General features: G+C 37.6%; 1 protein-coding gene across 1 annotated transcript in view; it reads right to left on the bottom strand.

Annotated features, from left to right (window-relative positions):
* The window catches only part of DAPK1 (death associated protein kinase 1), an 81,837-nt gene that overhangs the window by 2,479 nt on the left and 56,692 nt on the right, over positions 1 to 22,666 (bottom strand). The window contains exons 13-24 of the mRNA XM_064735165.1: positions 22,234 to 22,332; positions 20,966 to 21,064; positions 19,387 to 19,584; positions 18,201 to 18,398; positions 15,166 to 15,264; positions 12,283 to 12,360; positions 10,283 to 10,505; positions 7,799 to 7,987; positions 5,801 to 5,998; positions 3,443 to 3,581; positions 2,042 to 2,162; positions 484 to 672 (exon numbers count right to left, since the gene is read on the bottom strand). Of these exons, the coding sequence (XP_064591235.1) occupies positions 484 to 672; positions 2,042 to 2,162; positions 3,443 to 3,581; positions 5,801 to 5,998; positions 7,799 to 7,987; positions 10,283 to 10,505; positions 12,283 to 12,360; positions 15,166 to 15,264; positions 18,201 to 18,398; positions 19,387 to 19,584; positions 20,966 to 21,064; positions 22,234 to 22,332 (1,830 nt within the window). The remainder of the gene's footprint in view (positions 1 to 483; positions 673 to 2,041; positions 2,163 to 3,442; positions 3,582 to 5,800; positions 5,999 to 7,798; positions 7,988 to 10,282; positions 10,506 to 12,282; positions 12,361 to 15,165; positions 15,265 to 18,200; positions 18,399 to 19,386; positions 19,585 to 20,965; positions 21,065 to 22,233; positions 22,333 to 22,666) is intronic.

Raw genomic sequence — 22,666 nt, 5'->3', positions numbered from 1 at the left:
CGACAATTTGATTAAAACTGCTCACAGGAAAAAAAACAACAGTGCATTTAAATATATGGCAAGTACTCAGAACAAAAAACAGATCTTGTTATTTTCCACTACTAATGAGATGATTAGAGCCCAACAGCTGGAAAGCCTAGTCATGCCCTGCAAGCTGTTTATGCAAAGGAGTTATCCTACTACTCAGTTTCTAGTGGACACAAATAGCAGTGAACACTGCATTGAAGGTGATAACATAGTGATCCTTTCTGAGTATTTTATATTACAACTATAGCAATAAACCGTAATTCTTCCTGTCTCAAAGAGATTATGGTAACAAAATGGAAGCTACAAGACATAATGATAACAGAAAGCGTTCTCTACTTATGATGTCTTAAGAGGAAGTGAAAAAAACAAACAACTTTAGACATTTGCTTAAACTCATAAAGAAATATTCTACCACAACAGTAAATAAACAAATGGAATTTAGATAAAAATACTTACTTCTCCTATGCTATGCAACTGCTGTGCAATATGCCGTAGGTCGTTTTCGCTGGCTAAGGGATTGAGATGTTCCTGTACATCATACACAAACTGCTGCAAGGACATCAGCTGGTTGGGCCCATTTATTTTTCTCCAGGAAGGCAGTGTGGAGATTATTTTTTCACATAGGTGAGTCATAGGTGGGCAAGTCTTAGAAAAGCACAGAAAATATCCACTTGAGAATAGGGGTACTAATTTTTTTTTTATATGGAGGTTTAATGCATTTTTAATGCATATTCAGACTTAAAGAGCTCTCTTTGTGCTGGACTCTTACTCTTTCACCTGGCATTCACTTGCCATGAGGTCTATCTACCTTTTCTTAAAAAAGTGAATTGCAGAAACTAGTTTTTCACTGAAATAAGCAAATTTTCCAAGTACCACCATGAGTTGACATCATGTATCTGTAAGTTAATGCTTATTTCTGAAATGATGAGAATTTGTTTAGATTCTGTACTCATCAATATCTTTACAGGACAAATTTACTTCAAAAGGTGAGACACCAGGGTGCTGAATAAAAAGCAAAAATGGTTCTTTGATGTATTGATTGCCTTAGTCTTCACTGATGCCTTCTTGCTATCCTCAAGCCACAGCCTCCACTTCTTATGCAGTAAACCCCTTCAGATTTCAAGCTAGTGACTATAGCTATAATAAAGCTTTCTTAGAGAAGAAAAGCTTATAAAATCAAGAGACAATATCAGAAATGTAAAATAGGCTGAATTTTGCATGAATCTAAATAATTTCCTCAACTCACAGAATTAACTCTGTATTACATCTACTTTTAATCAATTACAAAAAATACGTTTCAAAAGTAGCTACAGAAAATCTTGTTGGTGTGTAACATGATATTAATCCATTTAGCACAGGCTACAACAAATTTGACTTGGTCACCCTTATTATGAAAGTCTCCATAGATTCATGGTGATAACATCAAACCATGGCTACACTTTATCTTTAGTCTCATATGCATATACTTACACATACAGATACAACTGCAAGCAATATTTTTCAATTAAAAATGCAGTCAAAAGTTAATACATATTTAGTTTACATATCCGTATTTGGAATTATCTTTCTAAGAATTGAGAAAACTGTTCTACTCTGGTGACTTTTTAAGTGAAAAAACCTGTTTTCCTGAAATATATTTATAATATATTTCTGTTTTTTTATAATACTTTGCTGAGTAAAAAAAACCAACAAAAAGGGGGGACCAGTGCTGGAATCCAGTCACTGCCAATCAAAAAACAAAATTATGACTTTGAACTGATATCTCAAATTGTTTCCTTTCAACAGAGAGTATTTTGGTCATCTGCTTGGAGCAACTGCTATTTTCAAAATGCTGACTAAATCTTTGATGTCAAGGCTTTGTTTATGACAAGACCTGTCAAGCGTGCTGTTAGAACATTGGAACAACAGTGGTTTCTGAATGCTTCATTATTCTAAGTTTGAAATTTACAGTAGATCATTACACAAGACGTTCACATTTTGGCTCATCCAACCCAGACTATTAGACACTACTTACAGAAATTATCTGGCTTCTTATTTCTTGCAAGTGATTTCGGAGAAGCTTCATATCTTTAGACCCAGATGCTCCAGCATCCAGGACAAACAACTTTTCTGAAATTTGCAAATCATTTCCAAATCTAAAAAAAATAATTATTATTAACTTAGCCTGAAATCCAGTTTATTTCTTAATACAATTGTACTTCAGTCTTAAATTACAGTAGAGTTGGAATGATAAAGTTTAAGTAATGATTATACTGAGATATTTTATAAGCACAGACACTACAGTTGCTGTGTAATTTTCTTGAAAATAGGCAGAGGTATTGAGAGAAAATTTTTTTCTCTCAGGATGAAGAGTGAAAACTAAGCAAATTGTGACTGCATCACATGACCTGTAATTACAAGCCAAAACATTTTACTAGAGAAAACACTACAGGAATTTATTTCTTTTAAGGTCTTAATGTCTGTTGCTTGCTTTCTTCTCACTTTAAATAGCTCAGTAGTCAGAGTTGACTGCTCTCTTTCCACCTCCTTTTGAGTTTCAGCCACACAAGCCTGTCTGCCTAGCTCTGGGGAGATTTGCATTTATAAGGACTCCAGCAACAAAGTTGACACACAGGTTTTTTTCTGTTGGTTTATTTCAATTTATTAAAATACTGCCCCCCCAACTATTGTGCTGGAATTCCTACATCTGTTTCTTGTACAGCCCAGACAAGCGTCCATACTCGCAGGTACGGATGATTTCTCATGCCCAGTGTTTCCTGCTTACATGCTCACTCTGAACAGGAGGTGCTGTTGCTTTAAACAACAGTATGTTTATGGAAAATTCCCCATTTCCATCTACCATTAGCATTTGCTCCAGACATTTGCTGAAGAATTCCAGAAGTTTCACTAACTTCTGTGTACCTCTTGGATGACCTTGTCACTTGTGTGATTCCACAATGTCCAGCTTTTTGCAAAGTGTGGGGAGTAAGGCCTTATTTAAGTTTTTTTCATAGGTGTTCTAAATCAGTAAACAGCTAAGGGTAGTTGTCAGGTAAATTTTCCTCTTTTGCATCCAAGGTTTTAGCTGCAAATGGCCTACTTTTCTGAGATTGGTGCAAAACCTGAGAACCAAGATGTTAGATAGAAATTTGGAATGGGTCTTTGGATGTAGCCCAGTGTTTACAGGGTGACACTGCCAACACCACAATTAATTTTGACACCACTTGGCTCATTTTAGCTCACTCAGGGCAGCTTACTCACTGTAATATTGGTAAATGTTTCAATTTTAGAACAACATATGTGTCCTAAACATATTCAAAGTATCATAATATCGTATAAGCCATGTAAAAACCTTTTACTTATTCCAACGTATTTTAGTATTTTTCTTTCCAATTAGCATGTTTAAACACTGTGTATAAGTATACTTTCCACTTACCTGTTCCTGATTTCTTTCAACAAAGAGATGTCTTTGTCATACCAGAACTCTCCCCCGACTGGCCGAGGCAGATTCACTATGTCAGCATGCGTGGCAACCAGAACAACACGCAGGGGACTTTTCAGCTTTCCACCAAATGCTAGAAGAGAAACAAGAGCACTCCCTCACTACAAGGCATGCCTATGGAGATGGCTGATACTGACCCAGAAAAGCAGAAATACATTTTACATCCTTCATACCAACTACTTTTGTAGTTATTTACCAACTCTAAGCACACCCATTAACAGTGTAACTGTTGATGTTCTGGCAATTACCTGCTTATAGGACTGTGTGCTATATATTATCTGCTTATAGGACTGTAAAGGCCCAATTTTAATAGCTAGACAATTTGAATAACATCAGATACATTTTTATTTTGTTATTTTATTGGTTTAACAAAAACAGTAATCAGAAGCACTAATGATATAGCTACTAACTACAAACTATGAGGGGGAAAAAATAGAAATAGCAGCTTCATAAAAGGATTTTTGCATAATGTTTGCATAGTCCTTAATATTTCTGGTGCAGAATAGAAGATTGTAAGAACACAAAATGTTTACAACATTCATATGTTGATATGAATGCTATTTTGCAGTACTTACACAAACAATGACCTCTCACTTAGGTGAGAGTTAAGTAGGAAAGCCTGGCAGAAGCCATGAAAAAGAATGAGAAAGAAAGAAAGATACAAATGGCATGAATGAGGCGACAGTACAGAACACAGAAGAGTTTTCACTCTTTTCTCATATTCATATTCCAGAAAATAGAAGACATCATTAAACTATTTTTAAAAGAGACAGTACACCCTATCATGCTCTTTTAGCCTTAAAAAAGGTCACATGCTTACATCACTGCTCAGTTCGCATCAACTAAGAGCTACATAATCTTCATTAAACCATAAAAAGCCCCATTTCCCCAAATCTCTGCATAACACTTTCAGGCAAGTATTTTGCAATTATCTTCTTTTTGTTTTTCTTTTTAATTGGCGGCTAAGGACTTAGACAACATAACTCGTAAGTAATTCCAAGAGTTTTAACTTTTCTGCACACATCAGTTACTAGATATTACTTGAGAGATTTGTAACAGTACAGAGATGGATGGGTACCCAGACTGAGCTGGTCGTATTAACACAGATTTAAGTGAAGTACCTAAATAATGCTGATAATCAGATAAGCAAGAAGAAAAAATCAGCTGAGACTGAGGAGCAGTGAAAAGCTTTCAGCAGTTGCAAATTAGCTGTATTTGCAGCTTTGTTGCAAATTTCTGAGCTTTAACTTTCACAGGTCATTTATTGTTGGTTAGATCCAAATGATGATATTATTAGTACAGTGATTTTATCTAAAACAGAAAATAAAAAAATGCAGATGCCTGAACTGAAAACCAAGGGTTGGCCTTGGCTCGTTGTCTGGCTGAGATAATGCATACAGAAAGGGAGAGAAAATAACTCGTTGCACAATGCTAAGTACTTAACACATTTGTCTGGTGAATCCCTAGCGTTGCTAAAAATGTCCTTTAGTGCTGAGTTAGATCCACTGGCTGGAATAATCTTTCAGATCACAGAACCAAGACACATGACAGAGCTTGCTTAGTCCAAGAGACTGTAACAGTCTGCAGACCAGTAATCAACTACAAACACAAACATGTTTAAATAAGTTACTGTATATACACCTGGACTACCAGACCTTTTGAGAAAAATGTTATTTAAGTTAATTTAAGTTTGCCCACCAAGTAACTTTCAGTAAGCCTGAATATAAATACAAATAAAATTACTTAAAACCTTCGCAAAATTGGAGCATATATGAAATTTACAAGAAATACTGATTTCTGTGCATCAGCACCAAAAAGTTACCATATCTGAAGTCCAAACAGAACTTTAGTTAAACACATGAAAGTTGCACATACTGAGGGATAACACTGTTCCATAATACTGTTCTGTCCTGTTGTCACTGACAAGACTAATTTATGCTGAAAATATTGTTTATTGGGGCTAGATATAAGAGGAATTCAAGAAAAGTGTCTAAGCTTGGTTCTGAATGGTTCCAGCCCTCTGAAACACTATTGATGGCTTATCTGACATAAAACTTCATCTGCCATGTACAGATGTAAATCCCAGTGCCACAAGATATTGCACTGTACTTCATGACATTTTAAATTGAGCTAAGTGGTGTGTGAAATGTGAAAATTCCCTTTGGCCAAGAAACCTAATGTCAAGTTTGTTTGCATACATGGGGATGAAGACACCAAACACGGATGATGTACAGAGTTGCAGAGAAATACAAGAAGCTTTATATCTCTAATACTTCATTTACAAGAACATACCTATTGGCTCCTCAACTGGGACCAATGATTTCAGGAAATTGAGCCAAAAGGTCACTTGGTTTAACTGGATTTCATAAGGCTCCTCAAGGCTAAAAAGCACTATGTGAATTGCAGTGTGATCATTAGCAGCAAAATAATCGTAACAGCAGAAGTACACAGGATTCCCAGAGAATTCCCAAATGCTGAAATCCCCAACTCCTGAAAAACAGACAAACATATGAAGAGATCATCAGTAAGCATGAAATATCTTCTGGCCACGGAAATACAAGCAAAACATTTAATCTAAATTAAACTGTCACAAACATAAACTGTATGCATGTGAGAAAGCAAGGCTGAAAATGCAATCATGGACAAAGGCAACAAGTTTCAATCAGTTTTAGAGGCTTAGCAGCTGGGCCCTCAAAGTCTGTTCCTCTCTCACGCTCCTTCTCTAGGACGTTTAGCCTGATTTCATATGTAAGCACCTGTGTTAAATGCATAAAGTCTTATGCAATTAAATTGAGTTTTACCTTGAACAACAGCAGCAGATCTTGTAATTGTCTTGAAAACCAAGAATAATGGCTCCCATTCTTTTCCCTGTTCATCTCAAAAAAGCTTAATATTTTTATTAATTATTCTTCTTAACAAGCCACCACTGATTTCAAAAACCACTGAATCACATTCTAAAAAGAAGCCACTCTGCTTTACAGAACTGGACTATTCACATTGTGCTGGTAAATTAGGGATGAAGAATCACCATGTTAAGGGTTCCAAGAGCTCCCTGCTTCTTTTTGCCATCTCTAGCTTTGAGTAAGAAAAGTGTTAGTATGTTGCACTTCCCAGATGCACCATCTGATTAGGGTGATATCTGCCTCACCTATTCTGCTTCTAATTAAATACATGGTGATTAAGATGCACCTCAGACTTCTAGAAGGAGAGAAGTCAGAACACTCCAGCCTGTTGTTATGAGTAAAGCTACTCAGAGTTCACCTGTGTGTACACTTTGTTCTGTATAGTACAGAACACAGAAAGAAACAAAGTCCTCCTGATGGTCCATGGCACAACTCTGATTCCTTCCCAGAATTTGACTGGACTTCAAATTATACCGAAGGAAGAAATTACCCTACAGAAAGAACAAGTTTTAGCTACTTGGCAAAGTCTTCAGCATCTAGGATAAAAGCTTTGTCACTGCATTCATTATTATGCACTGATAATCAGGTTTCTGTTTCCAAAGTAAACTCTTAATTAATACTAATTCAGCTTCAAAATTGCAGCTGCTAAGGCATGCAATTTCCTTATGAAGAAGAGATCTGACCACCAATATAAATCACAATTAATATGGCTGGTGGAAACAATTTGTGTGGTCTCAGAGGCAAAAGCCATGTGTACTTATGACACCTTCTGTGATTGACCCCTCTTACTGCTAACTGGCTTCAAGTGCAGAGCAGTTACTTTCCTTGCAAAAAAAGAAATTAAATCAGAAGCTCCACTCACAATGACTGATGAGCTCCAGGACTTAGTGAAAATGCTCCAGTCCTGACACAAAGTGAGAACAGTATGTCCTTTGCATAACTGGGAATATACTTAAATAGTGAGGACTAAATGGGACCAGGCTAAATCTGATAAAATCCCCAGATGACCTCTAGTATAGGTGAAGAAGCCTTCATACTAGTAGACACATTGCTGACCTGCTCCTGTCAGACCAAATTCCTCTTTCCTCCTCTCCCACTTACTCACCTCAGAAATGAATTTGTAATACTGTACATTACTTTACAGTATTACTGTACAGTAATACTGTAAAGATCTGACATGAGTGATTGAACTGTATATTACAACAGCTACAGCACTTCAGGCAGATTTACTTTCTCAAACAAATTAAATCCCACCAGTCCTGGATTGTCAAACACAGTCACTACTATGCCAAGTCAGACTTTCCCTCCATTTTTCTGTTAAAAAACAAGTTAAATGGCATTAACTGCTTTACAGCATTGAGGCATCCCAGCCCAGGGCTCTTCTTACCATGTAAGCAGGCATTCTGGATGTCAATGGCCTTGGTGGACTGGTCATCAGAAGAGAAGTGAGAGTGGTGGGCAGGTGATACGAAAGTTTCTAATACCCCTTTGGTCAGGCCTGGCTCAAACATCATACTGCGGCTTCTCACACTGACATTTTCACAGCCAGGATAAAGATTCGTAATACTTACTGAAACTGGGTCAGGGAAAGGAAAATGAGATTACAAACCATGTGAGAATCACAACACGATCACTTCAAAACAAGTATGCAAGCCATAAAAGCAGATTAAAAAGCCCAAAGTGATCTTCAAAGAAAGGAGATGTCTATGAAGCTGCGGGTGTACACAACTACATTCTTATTCTGAACTATTAAAAGGAGAATATTAGAATGATCCTATAAAGCACTTATGTCCTATGTTCTATTTTGCAAACTATGTCCTAAGTTCTATGTTGCAAAATATGCTGCCTTTTAAATTTTTAAATTTTATTTTATTTTAGCTAAAGTCTACAGTTTCATTGCATGACTTTTTATTGGCATGGAAATGTCACATATTCATATTATTGCTTCCTGTAAGTAATGATAAAAAATATATCACTGTGTAACAAGTGTCACTGGGGTGGTGGAGGACAAAAGCAGGCCCTTAACCAAAATGATTTTACTAATAAGCAAATTTTAAATTCCTTGTTTATTCAGCTTCCCAGAGTGCAAGTGAGGAACAACAGGGCTTTTTAACTGACGTACACCATCTAGTGGATAAAGATTTCTTTCCTCCACTAGTTGGCAATTTCTACTATCTGGGTTTTAAAATTAAAAGAGGTTACCAGTTAGCTGTCAAACTACACTATCGTGTTTGATCTCTTAGGATAATACTTTAGATCTTTTGGCTGTTGTAAATAAATACTTAGTGAATTCACACACTTATTTTTACAGAATTTAAACAAACACATAAACAAACAAATCTTATATCACCAAGTATAGATCAAGTTGTGCTGATTTAAATATTTATCTGATCATGTCACTCAGCCTAGAATATAATTTACATGCCATATAATGATTTATGTCCCAAAACAATGTATACCGAAAGAAGCAAAACCCAAACTTCCAAATGCTAAAACAACCCCATAGTAGCTTTGTGTGTATACAACAGCATGTCTTTCTTGCATTTATATAGGTAAGCTCTTTTGAAGGGCTTCAAATTCACCTTTATTTTTACATTGATTTGCCAGTGTGACTGGCAGTCTTTCTGATTTTATGATGGTGTGAGCAACATAAAACCTCTTCTTTGGTTCTGTTACCAACCAACACAAAAAAATCTAACTTCAATGAAAACATTCCTGTATTGCCTCCAGGAACTGATATTCCTTGAGTAATTTATCACCCTTTGTATGACACAGTAAATTAAGATAAATAAATCAAGAACTTTTGATTGATTAATTTAATCAAGTTCTTTTTTCTCTTGTCACAGGTGTGAGGCCCTTGTGTTAAGTAATCATCAAATGCAGTAGCAGTCTCTGTGGTATGGGTCTTGCCTTTTTAAGCCACTTTGTGATTGCCCTATAGCTTCCTCAGGTGAAGAAAACTACTACTAACACTGTTCTAATATTACTTAAAAATCATGAACAAAATCCAAACCTGCAAGTATTATCCAAGGGTTTTTTTTCTTTTTTAAAGGCAACCCTGGCCTCATCTAAAACTTACACAGTAAGACCACTTCTAAACATCAATTTAAACTTGAGCTCCTCAACATGCTTAACTTGCTAGTGTAAGTTCCCAGTGTTAGAAAAGGGACCTGGGCATCGCCTATCCACCGTCCCCCTGTGGGCTCTTCAAAAACTGGGCACAGGCTTAAGTGTAAACCTAACCAGTTCCTCTACACCTTCTAGCTCGTCCCACTTTGCACAGGCCAGCTGGTGCTACATGAGCAATCTATTCCCTAATATTGGTAAACATTTACTTCAGTTTGGAAAACTTTCATTTCCAGCTTGTTTGAAGACGATTTTAGACACCACTAACTGGTCTAATTCAAACCTGTATCTTAGGGAAAAGCACTCCAAGGCATCAGAGGCAGTTCTGAAACCTGTTATTACTTAAAAATCACATAGAGATGTTCCAATTTTGCAGTGTTTATTCAAGTTCCTCCAGCAGAAAGGAAGCTATTAGTGATGCTTGCAGCCTAGGACTTTTTGTGACAAATAAATAGCAGTGTTTGCAAGCCCTGTCCTCTGCTGTACAAGTTCACTTATGCAGCATGTAAGAAAAAAACCCAAACCTTCAACTAGTCATGCATCCTTCACACTTGCTGGTCCTCTTCCTCTTACTTTAGGTACAAACCTGTGCACAGAGAAGTCAGTCCCTTCTCCCTTTTGGTTTTGTTTCTTACATGATTAGGCTGTCCTGTCTTCTGCAGTGCAGCCAACAGCTTCGTCTTAGGAGTTTAGAGAATAGGAGGAAACTGTTTTCTCATACAGGCATTATAGCTCAAAACCATACCTGAAGGTTTGGAAGACAAAGGTGATGGGGGGAATCTGCTTGAGTTTGTGGAGGAGAGCCTAGGCCTACGTCTTCGGAAAAAGCTTCGTATCAGGCCGCATTTGAGGGACTCCACCAGAGTGGTTTTCCCAGTGCCAGAGTATCCAAACAACTTCAGTTTGATCCGAGGTTGTGGGTTCTGTGTGTGCCTCAGCTGCTGGATAAAAATCCCCCGGTGGGCATCCTAAAATTCAACACAAAGAAGAAATCAGGACGTGTGGCAGGGAACTTCTGCCTCCCAACGAACTCAGCGTGGGGTTTAGATACACTTTCTTGCCAGACTGCTGTTCACCTGGTTCATCATGCAAGCTGTGAGCTACTGGACAGGCAGACAGGAGAGCTTCATGCTCATTCTCAAGAGCCACCTTGACGTTTCATGAAAATCCCATGTCTTCAGGCTCAAATCAGTGAATGGAATTATTTTGATCTCCAATGGAGAGGGCAAAGGTGTGAAAACAAGTCTCCTTCAGTGTCCATTCTCCTAACCCACCAGTCTCAGAAGGTTAACCAATATGCATATTCTTATGGAATACACATGCAGCACTCAAGAACTTTGCTGTGACAGCTATCACCTGAACCATCCAACAACTCAATGTGCATTTCTTCTTTTCTTCACATCAACTTTTTCAGTGCTTCCCATGTTTGGGTGAATTTCAAGGAAACAGGGAGGAAACAGGAAAGTGTGAGGGCAAAGGACCTAGATTAATCTTTCCTTTCTTCATTCCCCCATTTGGAGCTGAGAGAGGGGCTCTGTTGTTCTGCATTTGCACCTAATTTACATGTGGGATGAGCCCCCTTTAATTATAAGCATGCAGCAATTGAGCTGAGAAATTTGACAGAAACAGTCGTGCATGCAAGTTTGTTCCTTCCTCACCAGCATTTCTTTATAAGTTAGTAATTTTCCACATATATAGAGACAGGCCTTCAGTGATGTTATGTTCCACAATCAAGAAGAGAGTTACAGTTTACTAATATTTCTTTCAAAAGAGATCTATCTGACCTTCTTATTTTGTTCTAGATCAACTTGTATTATTTGCATATTTACATTATGAATAAATCATTCATTTATCTGTCTGCATGCAGACACAAATAAGAGTTTGGTGTGGGGATGTAACAATGCAAAATGGAGCCTATTATGACAACTTTACCAATGCTGTTGTTGCAAAGGAAGTCTGAACTTTGCACTTTCTCACATCTTCACACAAATACAGTTTATATTCCTAGGAAGTATAGATTTGCTGGCAGGCCTAAAGGACATGTTTCTGCTTCTACCTTGGCAATACATTATGTGTACCATCTTCTATTAGCAATAGAAATGGTCATTTATTTCACTTTCTCCAATCACAGACTCATCTTTGTAATTATAACAGGATTATTTTAATTGGCCTGGCTCTTGCCTGCAATCTCCAGGCAAGTAGGCTCTGGAACCTTCCCAGCATGGGTGATGCTGCCTATCTGACTAATCAATGTGTATCAGATGTGTCAGACATGCTGCCTTACAACAAGCCCAGATCATCTTTTTGTTCTAGTTAGCAAGACATTTGGATATTCAGAAACTGCAGAATTAAAAGACGACATTGAGAACTTATGCAACTATTTCACATGGTATTGGTATTTTCATAAGGGACGCAAACCTCCCATTCTTCATAACCTTTATCTAAGTGAAATGGTGATGGTGAGGAGATAAGTCATCCAGTGGATGTGATAATCTTAATAGCTTATTTTCTACTAAATACCTTAGATGCTTTGCCAGGCACTGTCAGACACTGACAGATATAAATCAGTGGTGCATACTTGCTTCTTGAATATGTACATATTTGCTTTAATTGAGGGCATAATTTCAAATTAAAAATATAAAAAGGAAAAAGAAAAAAAAAATACAGCATTGCAGCAAGGAATTTTGCAACAGTTTTTAGAGTGGCTTTGATGAAAACCTCACTTAAAATTCATGTATTCCCAACCTTTTTAAGTCTTGCAAGCAGACTGGCTACATGTTCATGCTGCTCTGCTCTGGCGAGATCTTCTGCTGTTTTCCCATCCTGTTAAAACACAAATTATTAGCAGTAGTTCCTTTTCTTTTACAAATGGGCATCTGGATGCCACTGTAACAAGATACTTTGAGTTCAGAATCTGAGAGCAAAGTCAACACTCCTCCCCCTGAATTCCATCTCTCTTCTTAGCAATTAGAGACTGATAATGATTTCTAGATACTGCCCACTGAATAGATTTAAAAGGTCACAAAGAAGGGACACATCAGCATATTGACTCACATGCATAGCAGGTGAATGTTTATTTACGAATGGATAAAGACTGACAGTGGCATATCAGCCACTGGAGGAATCCAGAAAGCAAGAAACTTGTAAGGGATGCAGTTTAAATTGCATCAGCAAGTCTAAAAGGAGAAGCAAAGCTGCCTTCAGTATTCTGGTCTTGCAGTTTAGTTACCTATGTTTCACAGATCAGCAGTTTAATATTAAAAAGACTAAAAGAAAAATTGCCCACTACTTTGATTCTTTCAGCTATTTTATGCTATTCTATTTTTTCAAATTTTGGTAAGAGGTAATTTAGGAGTACTTTACTTATTTCACTATCTCAGATAAGAGAATTAGAAAATACATCCACAAGCAAAATAGCAAGTTATTTTCCTATTCAAGCTTTCCTGAAAAGTACAGAGTTTCTACACAATGGTGTAGCAATAGGTAAGAAAAAACTGACATATAAAAAGGGCTTGGTTACAGGATCCATGAAAGTGTATTTTGCACCTACTGGTAAATTTCATTACAATTGCTGACTGGCTTCCTATATTGCAAATCAGACAGCCTGAAAGAGCTGATCCTGAGTTCAAATCACATTTGCAAGCATCTGTATGTACCAAAACTTTTAATCACTGACAATTTCAAAGTTGGTTTAGAAACTTTCATGAGGAGAATCCAACAACATGGTGCTAGTTAACATGTGACCACAACAGATGTTTTGGGGCACTTTTCAAACATTTGAAATTGTTGTATACTCCAGGAGGGGGAGATTTTCTAAGATCACTTAACACCATCCAAGAAATCAAATTAAAAATAGACTAGTTCCAAAATGGGCTTCAACCCAGGAAGAAGGCAAGGAATTCATAATACAGCCCAGTTACTTAATGGTGTTGGAAAAGTTAGCTCCTTTTCCTACAGGAATGGCATACTGAGAGGAAAAAAAGGCCATTAATTCTACTGCACTGGCTCAGAAAGAGCTGTTAATAAACTTTTCAGAACAGTTTAACAGCCTTCTAGCAAACCAATGGAAAACTGAAATATTAATATTACAACATGCAAGCTCCTTTAGTCGTCTCTTCCTTTTTCCTTTTCTCTGCCACCACGCTTCTGGAATAATGGATGGTTACTATTCAGTGTACTGCTCCTGATAGATTTAGTATCAGCACTATTTATTTTGTTATGTCCTTCAAACTAACCTAAACTGAAGAGACAAAATGTACTTTCACCATGGAAGGACAGTGTCCCATGGGCAATTATACCAACACAGCTCTCATGACATAAATGAAGTGCGACAGTTCAAGAATTCCCCCATCACCCTTTTATTTTTATCTCATCTCTACACTACATAGTAGTGTAAATACATATACACAATGGGATGTAACACACATACAAACAAAAAAGACAAAAAGAGATGACAAAGGAAATCTGTAGAGCATCCTACCAAGTCCACTGTATGCACATTTCACTATTATTAATAGGTGACATGGCAATATACAATCCAATAGTTATCAGAAAGTAATTATTATGTCATAAACTTGGTTAAGCCCCAATTCCAGGTTTATTGCCATTCTCCTCCTACATAAGATCTGTGCTTAAAAGAAAAAACTGCAGTGCTAAATCTAGAGGAAAAAACCACAAAAATTAGTATTTTCTACCAAATGGTATAGCAAATGATATAGAAGTTTTCTTTTTTTCCCCTCTCCATTTCAGCCATCTCAGAAAAAATTGTTAGGAAAAGAACTCTGAAAAATGTGGACTCAACTGAAATCTAATGACATGTCTTTCTCATATGTACCAGTAGTTATTTCTAAGCAGACTACACTGGTTACAGTGAGTAGCAATGTAAAATGATCCGCTGCATCTTAGTACAAAACATGATTAGTTTGTTCAAAACGTAGTAGTGTTACACGTAGTGGTGTGCATGATGTCTATAATTTATCATGCATATGACAAAGGACACTTCACTCCTGCTGTGGATATGTCATTAGGAGGATGTTTCTCACCCTACTGAGAATGAAAAATGCCCTCTGTGTTACTAACAGGAAGCAGTGGTGCTGGCTGATCTGACATGGATGATTTCCTTTACAAAGATACTCTCACACCAGTTCCCTCGTCCATGCAAGCACACATCTCCCACCATAAAACTAGAACTTTGCAACCCCCTTAAGGCAAGAAAAATATTTAAGATACATACAATGCATTTGTACGTTCCTCAAATGTGAAATGGCATCCATCTTAAGTGTACTCAGAACTTACAGAAAGTGACTCAAAACTTATAGAAAATGCAATGATACAAGTAATTCTTAGATGAAGAAATGATTAGGGGTAGACAAAGTGGTAGCTGTACTGTACCATAATCCAGTTCAACTAATACAGTTTGGAACTGTACTGTTCCAAATTCAGTTGCAAGAAGTGAACAAGTAGACAAGAGATAGAACAATTCCCAAAGATAGAAGAACACTCATGTTGTATAAAATATAACAGGCCTTTTTAAAAAAATTTCAATGTCCTTTTCCTACGCCTGTCTCTTTCATGAGTTCTTTTTCAACTACCATGCACAAAAGAAGAACAGCATCTCTCAATACTTACAGAGGTTAATGCTTCTACATTGGCACCGGTCAGGCAAAGGAACCGGACAACATCAAGGATGCCATTGTTTGCTGCCAGGTGTAAAGGTGTTCTTCCATACTAACATGAGGAAAGAAGTGTCACTACATTAGTCAAAGAACTTCACTTCAAATTTTATGTGTAATAATCAGGCACATTATACAATTATACATACTGATACACAGGACAGGTTTTGCAAAAACTGCAAGTAAAAGTACTTGTGATTGCAGCCTAAGCACAACTGCCAAAAGTGCAATTAAAAACAAAGGCTGGATGATTATTTAAAAAATGGGGAAACAATTTTCTAGCTAAATCCCTCACAACTGCGGAGTAATCCTTTAGAGGTTTTTTTGGCTATATTTGATAATGTTTTTTAATTCCAGAAAATTTAATTGCCTTTTCACTTAATTAAATATGAACCACTTAAACAACACTAATTTCATAACCTTTAGAACTCTGGGTTCTACTTCATCCCAAGAGCTACTGAAAATTAAATATCTCCCCCTTTCACCCAAAGAAGTAAAAAGAATGAATGAAAGAAGTCAGCATGAAATAATATATTTTTTTCAGTGAAGAGGGAAAGTGCTGTAAAGTATTGCTTATCCAATTTTTTCTTTTTTCCATGAATCTCTTCACTGCCAACAGGTCCTCATGACACCCACTTCTGGTTTTGCATGTTCAGAGCTACTGTTACAAAAACTACCATATATTCTCTGCTGGTAGCCTACTATTACTTCGCATTTTTATGCTTTCAATACTGTTCTTCCTGTCTGCAATCAGCAACAAACCCATAACATTTACTGAAAGAAGTATTGGAGAGCAAAGCCAGCTTTCTGACAACTGGAATCTGAAAAGATGCTCAGGTTCCTCCAGACCCTACCCCTCAACTCAAGTAGCATCCTTTTACAAACAGTGTGTCCTGCAAGACCAGGGCGGTGATTGTCTCCCTGTGCTCGGCACTGGGCAGGCACACCCCAAATCCTGTACTCAGTTTTTGGCTCCTCATAACAAGAAGGACATTGAGGCGCTGGGCCATGGCTGGAAAAGGGGAATGAAGCTGGTGAAAGGTCTGGAGCAGAAGTCCTGTGAGGAGCTGCTGATGTAGATGGCATTGTTTAGCCTTGAGAAAAGGATGTGCGAGGGAGGCCTTGTCACTCTCTACAAAAGCCTAAAAGCAGGGTGTAGTGAGCTGGTTGTTGGTTTTCTTGTGCCATGAAACAAGTGACAGGAGTACAAGAAATAGCCTCAAGTTGTGCCAGAGGATATTTAGACTGGCTGTCAGGAAAAATTTCTTCACTATAAGGGTCATCAAGCACCAGAATGGGCTGGTCAGGGAAGTGGTGGAGTCACCATTCCTGGAGGTATTTAAGTAATATCGATGTGGAGACTTGGGACAGTTTAGTGGTTGGGTTGGCAGTGCTGGGTTAATGGTCAGACTCTGATATTACAGTTACTTTTCAGCCTAAATGCTTCTGTGATTCTATGATTCTAAAGGCATGTGATGGTCTGCTGTACTGAATCTCTGAAAGAAAAAACAAAATGCCTTCAATCAGTATTACATACATGTAGGACAAAGCCAAATGTTTGGACCAAGGACAGAAGTTCATTTTGTTAATGCCCTGTTAATGCAGGGTTTGCTCCTGAAGAGGGGAAGTAGAAATTAATATTCTCTATTTAATAACACTCAAACTCCCCATTTCAAATAAAGGGCACTTTAAAAATCTGTCCAGAATACATTACTCTTAAAAGAATAACAGCAGAATAACTATAACCACAGCTTCTGTAGCCATGATCTCACAGCCACTGAACATTTTAGGGCTAATTATTTTTTCCACAGCATGTCAGGGGTGATCCTAGCTCAGCACTCTCCATTAGCAAACAGGACGAGAGCCTCGTGGACCATTAACACAACTTCTCTAAAATGTGCTCTTATCTGTGAATCTGGATTTAATTGCCTAGTCAATCAGATTTGAGCTGAAAAGCAGGATTGGGGAGTTCATTATTTTAACTTTTCTCATTAGACAGCTGATGAGTTTAATTGTTGAAACCAGAAGTGATTGCATGGACAATCCTCAAAAAACCTGCTAATTTTCTTTGGCTTTTATCTGGTCAATGCAATGTAAATGCTTTGGTAATCAATGGAAGTGTTAACTAGGAAAAAACACAAAGAAGCTAAACTACCTGAATCAAAGAAACTGCAGATAGCAACATAAAGATTCCTATAAGTAACTTTTAAACTTTGTAGCACATATAAAATTTAAATAGGGCAGAGAAAGACTTTCGGAGCTACATATCAAGCCACAAGCATCACAGCCTGTCAGCAGAGTTCAGTGGCTGACCTTGACCTATTCAAACATACTAACTATGTAAAGAAAGTATCCTGAAACAGCCCACTTTTCCCTTAAAGACCTCCAGAATAAAAGACATAATATAAACCTGCAAAGCATTATGTTTAGTCATCCCATACACTGCAGCATGAGCACAACAGAAGCAGCATAAAAGGCACTAGGGACTTGAAATTAAGGGGCATGTAATGAAATATTCTTTTTGGAACCAACTACAGATTGTTTGCATTTTTAGCTGACATTAATCTACCAATAAGCATTGCAATCACCATTTTTAGAGTTACTAATACTGTAGCAGAAAACATACCAGTCTTCAATTTTGTGTATAATTCAATGTTACATACGAAATCAAAGCCAGCTGCAATGCATTTTGTCTGTTCTTTTGCACTAGATGTAATCTGCATAACGCAAAGCCAAATGGCTAGGGAAGAAGGTTGGCAAAATAATAATAATTCACCTGGGTTTTTTCTTTATTGGTGTTTAATGATCTCTTCCACTGAAATGGATTTTGGTAAATTTGTGAGGTGAGTCATTTAATATTTTGCATTTGGCCACTTTCAGAGACAGAAAAATCTAGGAAAAGACTTTTTCATATCAGAGGACTTGAAAAGGTCATCTAATGCAACAGGTGAGCTAATAAACAATGGAATTCAGCATCCATATTCCATTTACCTTGTTAGTGACATCCAAACTACAATTTGCTTCACAGAGTGCCGTCACAATAGGCACATTCCCATCTTTGCAGGCCACATGTAAGGGAGTGTTGCCATGTCTGTCTTGGAAATCTACAAAACATCCTTGACTAATGAGAGTTTTAACTACTTCTATTTGGCATCTTCTTACAGCAAGATGCAGGGCTATATGACCATCCTGAAATAAAGAGACAGCTAGTAAGTGAGATCTAATAATACTAAAAATCAAAACATTTAGTAAAGTTCGCAACCATCTCACAACCACCCACACAACAGGGTGCATTTCCTTGCCTCAGGAATCACAGTGGTTTTTAATTTGAAGGTGGAGGCAGGGAGATGCACCATATCTGTCTGAATAAATAAGCCACGAGATGAAAGCAAATTTCTGTTAGGCCACTGGTCTTTGCAGTGGAATGGATGAAATACAAATGCACATTTTCTTCTAACAGCTTTCCTTGGAGGGAGGAGAGCGATCAATAGTAAAAACCAGCTGACTATTATAAACTCTAGTGTTTACTAGAGAGAAATTAGTGATGCAAAAGTCATGCAATCTGCCTTCTGATCAGTCACTTTAAAGACAGAGCTTTCTCTATGTGGAACAACTTAAAGAGACCAGAAGAAAATTTAATTATTTTAGAGGCTTTAGAAACTTTCTGCTGAACTTGCTTTAATAACTATTTAATTAACATTACTAATAAAGGTACCTAAAAGGCCCGCCATACCAAAAATACAAGCAAATAAATTCCAAATTTATTTATTTGGATTACATCATGAAAGACAAAAATTTATTCTGAAACAGATACAATAAAATTTTTAAATAGTTCTTATTGGAAATGGATTTGATTTATCCAACCCAGAGTAATCAAAGGCCAACAGCAAATCCATCTTTTTCTCTGAAGTTAACAGTTTGTTGCCAATTACAGAACCTAATGTTCCTGTAATTTTTCAAAGAGTGTTACTCATGGGGTGATAAATGATAAGGAGATGATAGATCAGCAAAAACCCAACCATGGAATAATAATGGACAACCCTAAAGACTGCTTCAGCCATCAATAGGCCCTGTGTGAACTGCTATGAAAATTCACATAGTGGAAACAATGCTGACTTGCAGCCCTCAAACGAAGCAATTGAGAGACACAGCCCTGCGATCTCCAGACATAACTGACCTTGTCTGTTGCGTGAAGGTCAGCCCTGTGCTCTGCCAAGCACTCCACAATATCATGGTAACCCCTGGCAGATGCTGTCAGGAGCGGGGTCTCCCCTTCTTTGTTTTTGATGTTCACATTGCACCCTGCTTCACAGAGTGCTTTGGCCACAGAGTAGTAGCCGTGCCAAGCAGCGCAGTGCAGGGGGGTTTCTTCTTCCTATCAACAGCGAAAATCAAAAAACAGTACTGAACCAAACTTCAGGAAGAACAACTCCCCAGCTTAAAAATACAAAAAGACAGTATGAAAAAGAAAAGACAGTCTACTAAGTAAGTCATGAAAAGATATTGTAATTTCTAATGCTGACGTTCTAAAGCCAAGAATAACTTCAGCTGACATACAAGTGATCATGGTGCCTTGTCAGCAATACCAGTTTAAATCTATCCTTGCTCCTGAGGCTAACTATCTTGGTTCTCTCACTTGTAAACAGACCCTTGTTCACAAACAACTTCTCTATCCTGTGTGCTGTGAGTAATCCAGTGTCTATAACAGAGTGATCAGAACGAAGATGCAAATCCCACTAGACCTGCAGTCTGAGCCAGGTTACTCTGCTTACCATGTTGAGAAAGAACATCCCAATGTTCTAGGAGTAAAGATACTTAAAAACCCAAGTCCTTTAGAGAACACATCACAACATGCCTTTGAAACTGTCTGCATTTGGAGTTCACTTCTGACTGAAGTACTAATTTGCCTTTTACTTGAACCAGGAAACTTCAAAGCATTAAACTTCAATTCATTGTATGTCAGAGCAGTTACATGGAACACGATTAAAAACCTGAAATGTTTGACAAAAATATACTGAAAGCAGCCTACTGAAAAAGCAGGGAGAATTAAAATCCACTAAAAGCTCTATCAAATTCTAAGAAATGAGTTAGCCTTTCTGTACCTGGCAAATATCAAAAAAGAGACAATTGAGACTGATAATAGCAGAGGACTTGGACTGTATTCAAGGTTTCTATAAAAATCTGAGTGTGAAGAAACAGACAAAGACCATGTTCTGTCCTCCCTCAACCTAGGGCTCCTTAAACAATGAAAAGGAAGTCCTAGAAAATGCAGCACTTGGAGAGGCTTGTGGAACTCACACACACAGAGTCAAATCTGGGTCAAATGGATTTTCTTTTTCTGTTATGCCTTTTCTTCCTTGTTTTCTTGCAAGAGTTCAGACCTCTAAAGAAACTCTCCTCTCACTTTCAAAAATGAGTCCTTGACACTGTAGAAAAATCCTACAACTGCTAAAACCAAGCAGAATTCAAGGCAAAAATGAATAAAAATCTTTAGCTGAACTCAAAGAGTACACACCACCCACACCTTCACAGAGTTGTTTCTCTGTGAAGCTTTCAGTTTTGAGAGAACCCGTGTTTTATCACACTTGTTGGTTCTCTCATTTTTCACATAATCTCTATCTATTTATTAAGAGCTACCAAAACCTCCATAATTCTGGTTTGCAAACATCCCAGAGGCTAAACGCGAGACTTGAAGTTTTGACCACTTTATATAGCCTTATTTGTTGAAAAAAATACAGACAGTGTTCATGACTCACCTTGTCTTGAAAGTTTGGATTGGATCCAATGCTACAGAGAAACTGAACCACATCCACGTGCCCATACCGAGCAGCCACGTGGAGCGCGGTCTCCCCGGACTGCAATTACAGGAGAACATGTAATTCCGGTGTAATTCCCTGTGTCACACCGTGATGCACACTGCCTGCACACCCTGTGCAGCCCGAATGCCCTGAATCCTGCATGGGATACTCCTCCCTCTCCCTTGCCCAGCCACACAGCTCCATCAGCAGAGCTTATGGCTGTTGTGTGTGACAGACACAGCACCGCCTGGCAGGAACGTTACTTCTTCAAGGCTTTCTTTTCCCAGAACTTATTTTTCCACTTTGTTTGTTCCAGATCACAGACATGATGGGATTTCTGAGCAATATGAGGAGGAAGCTGTGTGTGCAATTGTGTTGAAACAGATATCCCATTTCTATTCATAATATTTCCATATGCTCCCCCCTCCCCTGTTTATTCAAGGTAAGGAGCTGGCCTAACACATTTGTATACCCTGGTGCATTTTGGTCACTATGTCTAACTATTTGCAACACTTGCTTTTTTGAAATTATATAATACAGAAACTGTATTTTCATTAAGAGAGTAACCTCTTTCATAGTAGCCTTATTAGGAGTCATACAACAATTTTCCTAATGTACGTTGCTTTACATTAGTTCCCTCAACAAACTAAACTGTGTTTCATGAGTATAATTTCTTCTGTATTGGAGCTCTGGCTAGTATAAAATCATTGCTATGGTATAAAAACTTAACAGCAACTAGTTTCTAGGGCATATGTTGCTCAAATAACACTGCCAAAGACAAGATAAGTGTTCATCAGCTATAAATTGTTAGGCTTCCTCATACTCAACTTAATAACAGTCAAATTTACTTGTCAGACAAAAGTGATTTTCAATCAAGAGGAATGAAAAACCAAATCACGATTTCACTCTGAGTTCCAATGAGAAATCAACTCTTCAAGTGAAAATTAATTTAGGTTTGTACTTCCCCACCTACCCACCATGTAGTCACCACATTTAACATGCACACTTGGCTAACATTTGTCATAAAAATAATCAGTACATCCAGCTACTTTAAAGCTCGGTTATCATGGCCCTGTAAGTCAACTTAGAAAACACACTAAAAGAGCCAGTTAAATTCTTGGAATTATCGCAGAGCTGAAAACCATTTCAATTGAAAGACTTCTCTCTTTGCTAAGATAAAGTTATAGGAAAAGGCCCTCTGTGTAAAAAAGGAGTTATTTTCTTACCTTATCCTTAATGTCCAGAGGACATTCATTATCATTGAGAAATTTCAGTGTTTCTACATGTCCATGTCGAGAAGCCCAATAGATTGCATTAGATCCAGCCTATCAAAAAAGGTTCATTTCAGATGTTATTGATCAAGTTAAAATCCTAATTCTAGGTTTTCAGGTGAGGTACATGTGCACTTAGATGTGCACAGACACACTGAAAAGCTATTCAAGCTTATATGAACACATTCACTTTTAAAAAAATTTCAAATTGATTCAACAACACTACATACCAACAGTGACAACAAAAACCTCTCTATGCAAGGATGATTAACAGGATTACTAACTGTTTGCAAGGATAATCCTCTTCTCCCTTGTTAGGGAGTACTTTCTAAAGAACAGTCATGAGATAAAAACCTTTCTTCTGCTTGCTTTACCATCTATCAGATGG

Source organism: Zonotrichia leucophrys, chromosome Z (genome assembly GCF_028769735.1).
Source record: "Zonotrichia leucophrys gambelii isolate GWCS_2022_RI chromosome Z, RI_Zleu_2.0, whole genome shotgun sequence".
Classification (NCBI taxonomy): domain Eukaryota; kingdom Metazoa; phylum Chordata; class Aves; order Passeriformes; family Passerellidae; genus Zonotrichia; species Zonotrichia leucophrys.
The sequence above is the reverse complement of the archived record's forward strand: the minus strand, read 5'-3'. Positions and strand labels throughout refer to the sequence as shown.